The sequence below is a fragment of the Ptychodera flava genome, chromosome 1, assembly GCF_041260155.1.
Source record: "Ptychodera flava strain L36383 chromosome 1, AS_Pfla_20210202, whole genome shotgun sequence".
NCBI classification, from domain to species: domain Eukaryota; kingdom Metazoa; phylum Hemichordata; class Enteropneusta; family Ptychoderidae; genus Ptychodera; species Ptychodera flava.
This window is the reverse complement of record NC_091928.1, coordinates 37,680,795-37,697,480: the sequence shown is the minus strand read 5'-3', so window position 1 is coordinate 37,697,480 and position 16,686 is coordinate 37,680,795. Positions and strand designations below refer to the sequence as shown.

Sequence of the window (16,686 nt, the reverse complement as noted above, 5' to 3'; positions counted from 1 at the left end):
ATATCCAGAAGTCTAGCTTGCTAGTCCTGCAGTATTGTCAACTAGAATTGCATTCATTCTTTGTCATACAAGAGATTTGTGTTAACTGATCACTGGTCATCTTCAGATAACTTTGCAAAAAGCTAAAATCAAAAGATGGAAATCAATATGGATCAGCAAAGTTTTGTTTCTGTCACAGTACAGTACTTGATTTTGAGATGCTATTGCTACATGAAAAACATTTCATAAAAATTTCAATTTAGACTTTTTGTTTCACTGCTCAATTTATTTGACTTTGTTTAACCTGCAGTTTACTGAAGATTTTGAATAAAATTACAAAAAGAAGAGCTGAAAATAAGTAAAAACAAATCTTTCAAAAATCCTCAAAATTTTCTTTTACAACTGTATTTTGACACTGTATAAAATGATTTTATTTGAAAAAATAAGCCTTTGAGAAATCTTTGAGCCATTGAGAAATTTACATTTTTCTGTGCTGACCAAATATCAAATGCTTTGAAGATTTCCATATCAAAGGTATCTGCCATATTTTTTGACATCTTCTGCCGATGCTGGATTGACCCATGGAACCCATGCTCCATTGTGCTTGGCCGGGTCAGCCGCCGGATCTAATGCTGGATTCATTGGCTCAACAGACGTGGCGTTGTATGCGTCCAGTATGGACAATAGCTTCTCCAGGACATCTGAAAATTGGAGTGTCAATAACATGTTATTGAGGCCTGACAAAAAAACTTGAATTTTTCTGGCAAAGCAACACAGGCATTGAACAAATTTCTTTTACAAATCATTTGTGACAATGAGTTAATATATATCACTGCAAAGAAACAGGAACACAGTTGATGATGAAGTGTTGAATTCAAAGGAATATATATATAGTTTTCTTAATACTTTTGTTCTGTAAAGTGATTTCATGGTATATTCGATAACAAATTTACCAGTATAGAGTGAATACAAAATCTATCATTTTCAATGGAAGCATTTGACGTGTACAGAGGAAAATTGAATTTAAATGTTTGAGCATTTTGGAAAGAGCAGCATTTTGCTTGTTAAAGGTATACAGTAACCTGTAATCTAAATATGTCCGTATATAGTCAAAGGGGCATTCCTTGGTATTCAAAATGCCCATGTGAGGGCGCTGTTTTTAAAAAGTGGCCACCCGCTTAAAATCTGTGATTGGTTAGATTTTTTCTTTCCATGGTAACTGTGGCAAAATTGGAACAGGTGACAGTATATCTTTTAACACTCTCTGTACAAATTGCTGCATTGATATTGATGACTTGAATTAAATTGACAACAAAAATAACGCATATTACATATACAGGTAGTGTTTATAAAGTAAATGTTGAACAGTTAGCTATGCTTTTCCAAGTGGAACAAGATAAAACACAAGTACTGAAAATAGTTAGCATACCCGCTGTTGTACATTAAACAATTCCTAAAAGTGTGGGTGTCTAATTTTACCCTTAACTATGACCTCAGTCATTTTATATTGTGATCATGGACGACACTGTCTTGCACTCTAACGACGTGATTCAAATGATATGCTTGTTGCAGTGTTGTACGTCATCTCCGTCACAGTCATCTATGTCACAGCGGATTGTATACCATCACGGAAGTATCACATCCGGGGCCATAAACAATTAAATAAATTCAGAAGTATTTGTGGCTATTTAACAGGATACCAAAATATTTCCAAACTTGGAAAAGTAGAAAAAAGCAATTCCATGAATAATTTATTCATTTTGTTTGGTCTGTGATGAAACGATTTTTTTGTCTGAGCAAAGCTGAATTAAATTTGGACGGCGTTTTTTTCGAAAAATTTTCATCAAAGTTTATGTTATCTATAATAGGATATGATAACCCTGTGATGACCAATTTGTAAAAAGTTCTGCCTGCATTTCTGTCCAACATGATGAATGCTTGACTTTTGACAACTGGACTGTGGCTACACAAGGATAAGCAATGTTTAACTTTCAAAACTTGCTGGTAGTCAGCTGTTTTTTAATTGTTTTCATTATTCTTCTATCGTCTTTTGTCATTGCCAGCTTTGTACAGTAATCTGCTTTGTCGAAATTAAGGCTTGCTTTGATAGAGGTGTTTGATAGAATGATTTTTTCAGGCAAGTAACTTATTGTGCAGTTAGGGTTAAGCCATGCTAAGGTCACTTGGGGACATTGATCTGCTGGTAAGACCTGCATGCTGCATTAAGATTTCATTGATTGAAAATTGTTACCTTTGAAGGTTTTAAACCTGATACCGTCATTATTAACTTCATCAAGAGTACTAATTATCTCATTAATTATCAATCTTTTGGATTGTAGGGTTAGTTTTACAGCATACTATCAACTGCAGAAGGCAACATGTGTGCACTGAGAATCCTTATCTCACACGGATGTGAGCATAATTCAAAAACATTATTTTGTAGTAAAGTTGTTTTATAGGAATTCCTTAGTGCGTCAGTTGACATTGCTACAAAGACATATATGATTCACATGATTAATGGCAAATGACAAAATTTGCCAAAAAATCTTTCTTTTCACAAACAATTCAACTCTGAGCTCTTTCACTCCATTTTCCAGAGTACTGGTCAGTGCGACATGTGGTATCCAGCTCATAATCTCTTTGAGTTGAATGAAGAATTTCTGGAAATTTCTTTGCATCATTCATACACATCAGTGTGTGTAATTTAGCCCTGAAGCAATGCAGATATAGATGTATCAATGTCTGTTATAGGACAGTTGCATTTACACAGTCTTCAAGGTAGACTAAAAGATCTGTCGTAGAGAGCACCGTCAAGCGATGGATCTTTCATCCGATCTTCAATGATGATTGATCCAATCATGAGTAATCATCTGTGAAAGGGCACTATACTCACCAGGCAGCTTATCAGCCAAGTTAGTAAATTCACATGGATCCTTGGAGATATCATAGAGACATGGTTTCTCTGCAGGTTTACAATTTGTTGATGCATTCTCTGGTTTTGGTCCACAGTCTATCTTCAGGGGTGATTTCAGGCTGGAATTGCCTCTTTTGAAGGACTGATTTTCTGTTGAGAAAACCTTATTTTAATATTAGCAATCCAGGTCTATGAAAATATTTAAAAAAATATAACTTCAAGCACTTCTAAATATACTGCAAAGGTCATTTCAAATGATTTTTAGTGGGATTGTTGTGTATGCATGCATGAACAAAGTTATGGAATTTGTATTGGTACATCTGGAAAATTGCTCATGAAACACTAGTAGTTGTAGGCAAACTTTTATCTCAATTGATGCTCCAGTCCATCAGAATATCAGTCTGAATTCAACTATTACTCTTTGCTTTGTACGAGTGCAGTAAATATTTCAGGAATACTACAGTATCACACTTTTTATATAGGACTGCCTGATCTTACAACCCAATCATACCCCCTCACTGGTGATGTCCTGAGATACTTTCGTTTTTCACCTGCAATGGTTTTGAGATAATGGTACATGGAAAGCTTTGACTGATGGAAAGCAAGGTAGCTCAACAGTTACTTGCACTCATGTTTCTGAAATGGAACCCTGAAAAAATCTGCACAGCAAGAAAACAATGCAGAATTCCATGAAAATAAGACAATGGACAATTAAGAAATAATTTTTCTCACCACAGCTCTGATCAAACTTGTAATTTATGTAACTCCACAGTACAACACTGAGAGAAAAACTAATGAATATTAAAATGCCATACCATCTGTGATTTCATCTGGTTTATACCATCCATCATAGTGACCACCTGCATCCTCTCCAATCACTATCTTATAGCTGCCAACTCTCAACGCTGCTGTCTTGGACACTGGGTCTATGTTGTGAAGAATTTCAGTCCTTGGAGACGGTACACCACTGATGATTGAAATAGAAAGACATTAAAAGTGAGAGTGATATTTGACACAATTCAAATCATGTATCATGGACAGAGTCTAATCCTGGCATCTTGGTTGACCTGTGCAGAGTGGAGCACTCTGAATACTCAGAAGTCATTGTTTATGGTAGTACGCACCTCAGGGACAGATATTCGGGCTCTCAAACTTTTACAATTCTTTTCTGATTACCAATTGGGGGGGGGGGGGTCATTTTAAAGCTCTTATTGTAAGAAAACATTTCACCGTCTTAGTTTTTCGAGAATCGAAAATTATATATTTTTCTTCATAGAGTTAACACAGGGATGGCAGCCATTTTAATTTCAACTATTGGTAACTCTTGGGTATAATTTGGATGGTGACCTCCAATTTTTATTCTTGATTTTTAAAGAGAAAGGTTGAAGTGTTCCCTGAGGAAAGTTTGAGCAAAAGTTTAAGTCTTACACTTTCGAGGCGCATACTACCTTAAAGGGAAAATATTTGTAACTTTTCAAAAAATTTTCACCATTTTTCATTCTTGAAACAAAAGAATACATTCTCCTTGTTTTCCCCTAAATGAGGTGAAATACAATGTATCAGCCTTTCTGGTACAATGCATTAAGCACAATCTGTGATGTTCTCAGTCTAGTTAAGACCAAAGTTCATTTATCAACTACATAACATTGTACCTTGCTCAAATAGACCGTCAACAAGTTGAACAATGAGCTGTTCTGATATGAACTTTGGAGTAGAACAATAGCGCTTTGTTTTTGTTAAACACAAAATGTTCCACAATAGTATCTGCAGGTTCATTGGCTATATGAAGAAGAAAGTGTAGCCGAACTTAAAAATGTCATACTCCTAGGGATTGTAGCAAAATGATACATATATGATAAATGGTATTCAAAGTTCCTCAACGTTCAACCTTTGTAATACGTCAAAGAAGTATACGGTACACCCACATTATCAAACATAAATGGCTTGTTGTTGTCTGACAGACTGAAACTAATAACGTCAAGTCATGGGGAATTTCTCTGTGGATGCAATATACTTTTGTGTCATGCACATAAGAATTCTTTTGTAAACAAATTTGATCTCCTGTTGATGAGGGACCTGTATTTACGGCTTCTACACTTCCTTGTGGGAGTCGCTGTTGAGAATCACACAAGTTTTCTAGTTTATTGGTACTGTATAATTTATGCAAATGAGCAATACCTGTGCATTGACCTAAGAGAGGCTTGAATATCACATTTCAACCGATAAAACAGTGTCCTTGTTGTCTTGACAACTTGACATATAATCCATGTACACAATTCTGTCAAGATAAGCCTTGATGATCTGACATGGGTTCAAGTGGAGGGACTGCGGTTCAACCAAAAATACTTCCCTCACTAAGTACTTTGAATGGAATAGAACTCCCTAGGTAAGAGTAGAATTTTCAAGTGCCAGAGGTCACTAGCAAGGTGTGTGCTATTGACATTGGTCAGTAAAATTGTAATTCATAAATTATGCAGAATTCTAGGGGGTGCACTGGTTGTTTTGAGTTGTGAGTTCCGTTAAAATGGCTACTGCTGGAGGTGCATGGGCTGCTGCTGATACGCAAATCCTGAATGAGATTGGTGAGGACCTTCTGTGTTGCAGTATTTGTCTTGAGCAGTTTGTGTCTCCAAAGACACTGCAATGTCTGCACACGTTCTGTGAACAGTGTCTGGTCTCGCTGGCTGCAGCCACGGGTGAAGTGCTGACATGTCCAATGTGTTGCAGTCGATATGAACTTCCTCCTGGAGGAGTGGCGGCTATCAAAACCAACTTCTTCATCAACAATCTGATTGAGGTATTTCAACAACGGATCAGCACCGTAGAGGGAGCCAAGATCAAGTGCAATGGCTGCAAGGAAGGTAGAGTCGTTCAAATGTGTGTGGAATGCAAGTTTATTCTCTGTGGGAACTGCGCTGAAGCACACAGAAGTCAGTCACTGACACAGTCACACAGGCTGCTGATGATAGAACGTGAAACGAGGAAGTCGGAAAGTCCACAAGCCAAGGGGTTATGTACAGACTGCGGCCAAAGTGAAGTGAGGGAGTACTGTGCCACCTGCCAGGTACCAGTCTGTGCACAATGTGCAGTTGAAAAACACAACACACCCGATCATGACACAACGGACATCAGTCATGCTGCACGGCAGTGTGCCCAGGAACTGAGGGTCTTGATTGATGATCTCAGAACCAAAGCAGACGAAGCAAAGACTAGCAGAGATCAAGTCAAGCACGCACAAAATGATCTGAAAGCCCACTGCAAAGCAGAAGAAGGGAAGGTGAGACAAAAAGCAAAGAAAATTATCGATGGCATCAAGAAAGAAGAGGAAAGATTGGTGGCCGAGCTTAGGAAGCAGAGCAAAATGCAACTCAAAAAGTTAGCTGTTGAAAAAGCGGAGATTGACTTGAAATACGGTAACATTAAGAGTGCATGTCATTACATAGAAACGCTGATGCATCATGGGAGCACTACGCAACTCCTTTTTGCCAAAGGTGACGTTAACCTCAGAGGGAAGGAACTCATTGCCATGGAAACTGGACCAAAGACACATTGCAAGAAAGACGTGTTTGCGCCAAATGCAGACTTCAACGTGCATGGCATCCTGGGACAGTTAGAGGTGACTGCATTGGATATTGGTACCTCTGAACGCGTTGATGAAAATGATCCAGGCACAACGGACATTCCAGGACAAACTGACTTGCCAATACTGATTGGGATTAGCTGTGCAACAGATCAATCCTCGGGAACCAGAAACTCAAAGGAAAAAACGCTACCACTGGGAGAGAAACAACGAACAAACCAACAACCCATGATGCATCAGAATGTGGCTGAAACCGATCAAAACGCAACTCACGTTGCATTGATACAGACGCCTTGTGAATCTACCTGTACCATGGCCATACCAGGCCACTCAGAAACAGAATCTATGGCTGCTGTTACAAAAGGGTTACTGAAGGTCATCGGAAAGAAAGGACGTGATGAGGGACAGTACATTTCACCTCGCAGCGTGGCCGTCAACAAAGATGGCAAAATCATCGCGGCTGACAAGGGAAATAACAGATTGCAAGTAACGACCATGGACGGACAGGCAATGGAAATATTTGAATTTCCCATGTTCGAGAAAGATTTCACCCCGCGTGACATTGCGATTTCAAAAGACGGTAAACACTACAGCCTAGATAGCAGCAATAGGCAAGTGGTTATGACTGATGGCGACGGTCATCTACTCAGATGCTTTGGACAAAATCAGTTGAAGAATCCATATGGCTTGGCTATCAGTCCCGTCAACGGCAATATTTATGTGTCAGACCGGGACGGCCATTGCCTCCACATTTACACCCGGAGTGGCAAGTACCTAAGGTCATTTGGGTCAAAGGGTAAAGATCAGGGAAAGTTTAACTTTCCATGGTGCATTGCGGTGACCAGTACTGGAAAGGTCTTCGTAGCTGACAACTCAAACAGGCGTATCCAAGTATTCAGTGCAACAGATGAATTTTTGTATTCTTTTGATTGTCAGAAGGAGGATGGTAGCCCTGGACGTCCCAGGGGTATAGCCATTGACAGCGATGAGCACGTCTACGTTACTGTGAATGACAGCATTCTGAAGTACGACAGCACTGGTCACTTTGTCTGCCGTATCGACATGGACGAGGATGGCCTGAATTTTCCGACCGGTGTAGCTGTGACCGATGACATCCCATGTAAGGTGATTGTGGCTGACAGTTGTAACAACTGCATCAAAGTTTTTGTCCAGAAGCAGTCTCGTCGCTGTGATGATAGACGCTTGACAATTTTACTACTAAATGGTCACTCATATGATTGATCTTATGATACAACGCTCAACCTATTGTACATTCTCTACAAAAGAGATCGCAATATGAAAATGTTCAATAGTGCAACAAGTTGACTATCGCACTGTGTATTTCCTCATTTACACATACATGTAGGGTATAAATATTGCTATGGATAAACTCTCTGTCTTGTTTTTTACCAGAAACAGATGGGCACAAAATTAGTATTTAACTGTACAGTAGCTAACTATTTTATTATAGCTTGACTTTCATCGAAAGATGATTAAAAACCAAAGTAGTGATAACACTGTCATCGCTTTGGAGCAATTTGACTATGGAAAGAAGTGCTAATCTAGGTACATCATGAAAAAATGTGTAATTTTTCATTTTATTGTGGTATTACAGTAGACGAACACATGAGCTGTTGCCATCTTCATTAGATCCAAGTCACATTAGGTCAATTGAACTTTCATAACCTCTTTGCCACAGATACAAAAGAGTGTTCATGCGTTCATGTAATGAAAGACTGTTAGCACACCCCTTTGAGCCTGACCCTAGCCTACCCTACTGCCCCGTGAATAGCTCCAGCTACATCATCGAAAACAACAGGTTGAGGGTAAAACAATTGTGAGAAAAGGGGTAACCAGCTTGGGTGTGGGTCAGTACAAGTATCAATTTATCATTGAAACATTTACATGTATACAGCATTCTCTGAAGGTTTCTGCTTTAAAACAACAGACCTTTTGCTCTCACAATGAAGTATTTATTATGGAGTAATTTTGACCTTTGACCGGTGTCTGACAGCTTGCTGACACTCAAGTCAGTTTAATAGTTGCAACTCTATCTCAGGTTCCATTACAATCAGATGCAGGCATAATGTTTGTGCCCCTTTATTCCATCTCAGTGGTCAAAAAGTCAAGAAAGATAATTTGTTTTTCTTGCTGTGCAATCAGTCAGCTAAGATTATTTCAACTGCAGTATTATTCAGGGTATATTGTACTTCTATGGATAACAAGTGTAATTTGCATGTTCAGGGATTCCTCGGATTAAATTATTTATGCTCATTAGAAAGGCAGATATTATGCTGAATGAAATAAAAACGAAACTCTATTTTATTTGTATGTCTTTGCATCTCTGTTTTAGATATTTTCATTGTAGGATTATAATCATACACTGATGATACACTACAGAGTCAGAGTAGGGTTTTACGTACCTAAAAACTGAAAGTTTTGAACTTTTGCTCAAACTATTCTTAGAAGAAATTTCAACCATTTTCTTTTACCGGTATTATCAAGAATACAAATCAATGGAAATCGATGCAAATGTGGAGATCAGAGAAACAAAGTACTTCATATTTATACCAAGGTGAAATTCAAAATGGCTGCTATATACAATAACTGTACATGAAAAAATTGAATTTTTGTTTTGCTCAACAAAAATCAGGTATAAAATGAATCCACACAAGCAGAGGACCAACAAAATTATTGTATAAATTTGAAAGTACAAACATCTGTCCCTGTGGTGCTGTATTCTACCTTAATTACACTTACCGTACACAGGGATGTAAAAAATAGCTGGCAGCCGGCAAAAACAACCGGCTGTCAGCTAAAATGTGCCAGCTGTGAAAATTTACTTAGTAAAAAATCTGGACATTTTGCACACACTTAATGTACTAACACTATTTGTAACTGCCTGTACTTTTATTTTTACCACCTGTAACTGAAATTTTTAACATCCCTGTTACACGAGATTGACACAGTGTGTATCAGTTCAAACGGTTCTTCCACTGTACAGGTATGTACCGGTACACACAGACAAAGTAATTACAAGTACATGTATGCCTATCACACATTCTCAGTTTCTTACCTGGACAGAGTATCCCACAGATTAAACCCATCCAAGTTTCCAGGAAGGTCTTTGATATCTCCGCCAGCAGCGTGGTACAGAGTAGGCAACCAATCGCAGACATGCATCATCTCGGTCGTTACACGCCCCGGCGCACTCAACAACGGACTGTGAACAAAGCCAGTGCCACGTACACCACCTTCCCACAGTGTGTGTTTGCAGCCTCGTAGCGGCCAATTAGAAGCGTCGTTGCCATCGTAACCATTCGTTGGTCCGCCGTTGTCAGTGGTTACGACGACGATGGAGTTGTTGTACATTCCATTTGCCTGCAACGCCTGAACAACGTATCCGATAGAGTCATCCACTGCAGCAACCATACCTAGATTAGTAGATATGTGTGAAGACAATATCATCCTCTAAAATATTGTCATGAAAGATTTTTACAATTGAAAATTAACACAGTCCCTTTGTTCTCCCTGCCAAACTGAACACCATGGCAAGACAGTGAAGACCAGGTTTAAATGATCTTGTTATTATAGTTCCCTTGGCAACTTTGAATTGGATAAACAAAAGTAAAGATGAGTCAATAAAAATAAACATAAATAAACACAAATAAACATAACATGACATACTCATTCAAAATATTAGCTATAATGGAACTTTTTTTTTTTCATAAATATGATGACTGTCATGCTATTTGGATTATGTGTTTCAAAATCATGTAGCTATAACTTCCCTTCAGTAAAACATTCACCAATTACCAGTACATGTAACAGACAATACTGAGAGGTTCACCTGAAAAGAAAACTTCTCCCATTGTTCATTATAAAAACAATGAGGTTTTCTGAAGGGGCCTTCCCATTGCTTTGTGAAGTAGGTGCATCCCCTAGAATTATCGATATTCATTTTGGTTGGTAAACTTGTTTCATTTGTGACGAGTATAATCTAGAAGTGCTATAATTATAGTTTTTCTGAGCATTTATCTAGTACAGGTATATGGTCTGTAGTAACCTTTAGTAAGCTACATCGAAACTTAAATCTTACCAGCAAGCAGTTTCCTTTTTTCACTTTTGATATTGGGAAATCTACTGGTGTAGCTATCCGGCGCTTGCAGTGGATAGATGTCATTCCCAGCATGCACTCCTAGATGAGCTAAATATAAAAACAATGGCTGCAAGAAACAGGTTTAGAAATAATTGGTGAGGTCAAAAGTTAGGTGATCAGAGAATTTCAGGTCAGCTCAAAAAGTGAGTGATCTTGTCCTCTTGCAGGTACAGTACTTGTAATGACAGTATTTTGATCTGAATTGTTAATTTCCAAGTGTTGATGGAATACTAGGATTCCTACAGCACAGAGTGTACACTTGCCACCAAATCCCTTCTCAACGCTGATGCCTAGACTTGTGATTTTATCACGTTTTCATTCCCTTGGTAGTTCTTTTTTGATAAATCACCTCTTCTGAGTTTTGGCAACAATGCAAAGAAGAGAGAATCAAAGTTGTTTCTGTGTATTTGAAAGATTGATGAAACATGTGTATTATTTCCACAAAATCACAGGCTTTTCTGAAAGTATTAAATCCACTACCTTTACCACACAAATATTGCTAATGGCAGGATATTCACATCGTTCCCAAAATCTCAAAATTTACATCCTGAAAGGCTAATGGGAAATATTGGAAAGTTGCTCTACAATTCGTTGACTACAATAAGTAAAAGAAAGACAACATTGACATACACACCTTGGTAGAATTTGCATAGGTTCCAATGGTTTTCAAAGCCTCCATTGTGAAGAGATCAGTTGCATATTGGTTGTATGTACTGTAGTCTAACACACCGTTTCGTCTCATATCATAGCCCCAGTACTTGCCCTGGAAAGTAGCAATAAAATTAGTAGACTAATTGAGCTCAACACCTGACATGTTCAATCAAATATAATTTTGAAAATCAATTCCGGGAGATGATGTTAACATTTAGACATACCGTATCAGTGTGCTTCAAGAACTTACAACAATATTTATATCTGCATGAATATCTACAAATTGATACACTTGGATGTTTGTCTCGCAACGATTTTATTTAATTTGCATATCTCTCAATGGAGTACCAGTACACAACAAACCCTGATTTGAGAGAGTTTTTAGCTAGCTTTGAGAGGTTTAACCAAATTACACTTGTAGAAAAGACCAGTAAAAGAATGACTAACTTCACCAGCAAGTCTGTCGTAGTAGTCCTCATGGCCACAGTAGTAACCAAAGTGAGTTTCAAAACCACGATGTGTCGGTGTGTGATCCTCTGTAAAGAATCCTAAATGCCACTGTACCGGTAAAGAAAGGCGAAGAAAAACAATTGATACATTTACACCGTTCATCCACTAAGTCCCTGTAAACAAATCTACATTGATGACAGTGGGTTTGGGCCAAGGCAATGGAACCATGGTGGTGAAAGCATTTAGCTGACACAACACAATGTTTGTGAGGTTCAAGTGTGTGGCAAGGGACTCTAGTTCAATGCTGCATTAAATACTGAAATGTGACAATAGATCTTGAGGAGAAAAGTAGAAAGTGACAGTATTTGGTAGCAGATATGAGACCACTTTCACAAAACTTGTTTATTTTTAGGGAAGTAATCACTGAGCAAAGGAAAAATGTTTTTTATTCTTATTGAGTACAGGTTCTTAAATTCAATATTCAGAAACATAGTCTCCTTGATGGGCTTACATACCGATAAACCCTGGCTTTAACCAATCAAATAGCAAGAAATGTGGCAGATTTCGGAAGCAATGTAACAACATCACAACCTTTACTTTGTTTGTGAAAACATTTGACAAAAATTGGAGAAAGTTGATTACCTTTCCAATCATGTGTGTTGTGTATCCTAAGTTATGGAAGTACTGTGGCATAATGGTTTCATTCAATCTCAATCCATATGGCTGGGCTCCGTAGATCACATCATGTTGCAGACCTGGTTGACAGAATAAAAGATGGGATAGACAAACTGCAGAAGTGTTTCATAATGGGTTGAAAGATCTGGCTTGTCAAGCTTAATTCAAATATTAAAGGCCAAGAATTTTTTTGTCATTATGTTCAAGGTACCGGTAGTATGCACCTCAGATTTGAAACTTTCTCAAATTTTCCTCAAGGAAACTTTTAACTATTCTCTTTCAAAAAAAAAAAGAATAAAATTTGGGGGTACTGAGCAAATATCGGTATTGAAGAAATAAATTACTTAACATTTACTGATATTTGAAATTTTAAATGGCCCATGGCTGCATTCCCTGAGGGAAAAATTTAATACTTGATTTTCACAAAAACAAGCTGGTGAAATTACTGTATTTGTTCCATGAGACTCAAAATGAGCCCCAATAAGTGGACCAGTTAAACAAATACGGATTAATGAGGAATAATTCATTATGATCAGCTTTGAGTAATCTGCTACAAATAGGCCTTGATGATGTCTCATATTGGCCTAACTTATGTAAATAATAGGATGTCTGCTTGTCATTAAAACAGCCCTGGTTGGTGTACAGATTGGCTGAATGCAGTGATTGTGTATAATTCTTTGGAACTAATCTTACTTACCAAAATGTATAGGATGACTCTGCCTGGCATCATGGTTGGTGCACAGATTGGCTGTACAATATGATAGTGTTCAATTCTATCTTATTCACCAAGACGTATGGGATGTTTGCCTGTCATCAAAGCACCTCTGATTTGTGCGCAAATTGGCTGTACATAGTAATTGTGTAGAATTCTACCGTATAGGACTAATCTTACTTGCCAATATGTACAGGATGTCTGCTTGTCATTAAAACAGCCCTGGTTGGTGTACAGATTGGATGTACATGGTAATTGTGTAGAATTCTATAGGACTAATCTTACTTACCAAGATGTATAGGATGTCTGCCTGTCATCAATGCACCTCTTGTTGGTGTACAGATGGGTTGCACATAGTAATTGTGTAGTATGACTCCTTGGTGAGCCAGTGCATCAATGTTTGGTGTGGGAATCTGGTCAGAACCATGCAAACTCACATCATCCCAACCCTTGAAGTCAAAGAACATCGTTCGAGATTATTACATTTTCATGTGTACACATCACAGCTACTTTTCAAAGAATATATTCCGAATATCCTTTCCAGAGTTTTCTAATATTAAAAGCCCTGTTAATTGACCAATCTGTGGATATCACCAGCATGCAGATTACATGATAGTTTACAATTGAGAATCAAGATTTTAAGAGGCTGCTTAATAGTTGACTTTATCAAGTTACGTTGACAATGTTACACAGATAATAGTCAACTAATCACCTTTAATCAGGCAACTCCACAAATTGATAGGAGATTGAGTTCTGATAAAAAACCAAGTGTAGAGTTGACAAGAGCTTGTAAAGTAAATTACCGGTACAGACACAGTCCCTCCAAACATTTGTGTGGAGGGACTGTGTTACAGATGTTTACTGGTGTATAATTTTAAAGGCCTGGGACTTAATCCCCGAGATAAAGTTTGTTCTATATAGTCTGTAAGAGGATTATGAAGTAGTGTCATAGCCTTTTGTTCTCCATTCTATTCTAATCTTGTAAGTAGATTTCCTTGCAAGACAATCTGATGACAACACAGGCCTTTAAACAGATGCCTTTCTCATCCCTGGTTCTTGCATTAGTGGATGTGTGAAGTATTTGTTATCACTTTGTCATCATCTTTTGTTCTTCATTAAAACTGTTATCAACTAAATGAATTTCCCATTTAGCTAGGTAATTTATCTGTTAATCTTAAGAGCGGCCTCTGAAAACACAAAACAAGAGGCATCATACATAGATAGACTTTGGTATTTGAACACAATGATATAGTCTAGGCAAAATTATACCACACATGATCCATTCCTTGCAGCTTCCAACTTCATTCAAATTTGAGTTTTTTTCTTGAAGACTGGAACTTAAGCCTTCCCCAGTATGACTGTCTCTCACATGATTTAACTTACCCAATCATCAACCACGATCAAGATGATATGAGGTGGCTGCTTTTCCTGTTGTCTAGAAATGGCACTTTGGAAATAAATTGCTGTCATCCAAAGAACAACGGTTTTGACTTTGAATCCCCAGTCTACACTCATGGTGTCTGTAAGTGGAGTGGAAAACGGGGAAAAATGCAAAAGTGAGTTTATTCATGTTATTTTACTTTTAAAACTGTTCCGTTGTTATATTGTCCGTCTCAAAAAACGAAGCATTTAGCATTTTAGAGATGGGGGCGTGGCTTTGAACTGGTCTTTATAAACATGGAAGCTATGTTGTGAACTGGTATGCTCACAAACTTCCTTTCGTATGGCAATGACAGAAAACCGTCGCCATCCAACATAAACTGTTATCATAGACTTAGGACATGAAAGCAGGAGGGACTGCTAGTAGCTGTGGTGGGAGGCCGTATAGCGCCGGGAACACACAGCATCGTTCGCAGGGCTAGCCTGACCTCAGACATGTTCGTAAGACACCGTGTCAACTTTGCAGCAGCACCAATCCACACGGGAATCCACATGATCCACTCGGACATGTCGGACCCATTCCTATCAACCATGTTTGTCTTTGAACTCTTTACCGTGGTTGTTACCACAAAACATACTCACTTGGTACCTATCGTGTTCTACTGCAATGTGAAACCGTGTATGGTTGCGATTAATTCAACATTTTTCAGGTCCAACTTCCGGACTTTGGCCATGTCATGACATGAGACTTTCATATGACGCTCCACAACATAACCTTTGACCTACGGGAACAGCTGAGTTGAAGGGAGCCACCACGCGTCCATAATATATTCTCTTTTGTTCAGAAAGCTCTTCCAAAGTGAGTGCAAGTTGTGTTGTACTAGTCGTTTACAGGTGTAAACTATAGAATAACAAGTATTTTATTGAAATACATTCAATTGGTATCCTTGCGAATGACTACACAATATAAACACCAGCATAATTTGGTTATTTTTTGGTCACAATATTAATAATTTGTTTGCCATTTTGATTGATCATTACGGGAAGGCTCCATTAAGTTAAGAATACCCTACTTCCCTATGAGGACTAATTTCACAGACCTGCCTTTCCTACATAGCACTACAATAGCACCAGCTGGATTAGATAAACATAACAATGGAACATTCACACCTTGAGGGATTAAAGTCTTCTGTTTGTCACCCGAGTTGGTCAGGGTCAGGCAAGGACTCGGGTTTCAGGTACCATGCAAGTTAATGCAGTCTTCCCCTAATAAGTTTTGCCCTTAATGCCGCACACTTAGCTAGTTTTCTAAACAGAAGCAGATCTTTATGTCAACACCAAAAACTTACCCTAAGCAAAGGTAATACTGGCCTGATTTCCTTTTTAAAGCGACAGAAGCTGTAACTTATGGCAAGTTTTTCAGTATTCTGCAGCACTTCTGTATATCAACTACCGTGTCTGACCCTACCGTAATCCGTTTGTCATGCTGAAATTTTGAGTATTCTTTTTGTCAACACAGCTTGTATGTGTGTAGTGATCATTGTTTATTGTTTACAAATGAATTCTAGTCCGGACTTGAATACAATTTTCAACAATAACAATGGAGATTATACTCATATAGGTTGTGTTGATATGCTAAATACTTGGCATTAAATTACAGTTTAGGGATTCAATGCAGAAAGTGTAGGGAAATCACAAAACCAAAGTTCTGAAAAAATAGCCACACGTTTCAGCTTATGGAGCTTTAAGGTAGTTTATGAATTGGAATGGAGAGACTCAAAACTTTTATTCAAATTTTCCTCAACAAAACTTAACAAACCATTCCCTTTTGAAATCATAATAAAAATTGCGGGTCAACATGACGTGTGGTACTGAAGAAACAAATCACCCAACATTTACAGATAATTGAAATTCAGAATGGCTAGTATTTTCATTTCACAAATATCAGCCAGTGAAAAGTTTATTTACTCAATGAGCTTCAAAATGAGCCCCAGGTGCAAGTATTTGACATGTGAATATATTCATAGGTAGAGTCATTTGTACTCGGTAACACTCAGCAATAACGCATTGAGTACGATGTAACCACTGGGACAAAAGCTAGTATTTCTTAGGACAGGGACTGAGTGCAGCCCACTGTGTACTTTTCAATTCAGAACATAATCTAGCAGCCCAAATAACTGATTGAA

General features: G+C 38.0%; 1 protein-coding gene across 1 annotated transcript; it reads right to left on the bottom strand.

The window, feature by feature from the left end:
- Nucleotides 1-237: 237 nt before the first annotated feature.
- Nucleotides 238-15,280, bottom strand: LOC139136561 (arylsulfatase B-like). The gene is made up of 11 exons (XM_070704303.1): nucleotides 15,143-15,280; nucleotides 14,504-14,640; nucleotides 13,410-13,569; nucleotides 12,376-12,488; nucleotides 11,731-11,841; nucleotides 11,267-11,395; nucleotides 10,573-10,699; nucleotides 9,550-9,907; nucleotides 3,709-3,860; nucleotides 2,873-3,043; nucleotides 238-680 (listed from the first exon to the last, which is right to left on the bottom strand). The coding sequence occupies exons 2-11, from the start codon at nucleotides 14,633-14,635 to the stop codon at nucleotides 508-510; spliced, it is 1,626 nt and encodes a 541-aa protein (XP_070560404.1). The 5' UTR covers nucleotides 14,636-14,640; nucleotides 15,143-15,280; the 3' UTR covers nucleotides 238-507.
- Between the last annotated feature and the right edge of the window lie 1,406 nt (nucleotides 15,281-16,686).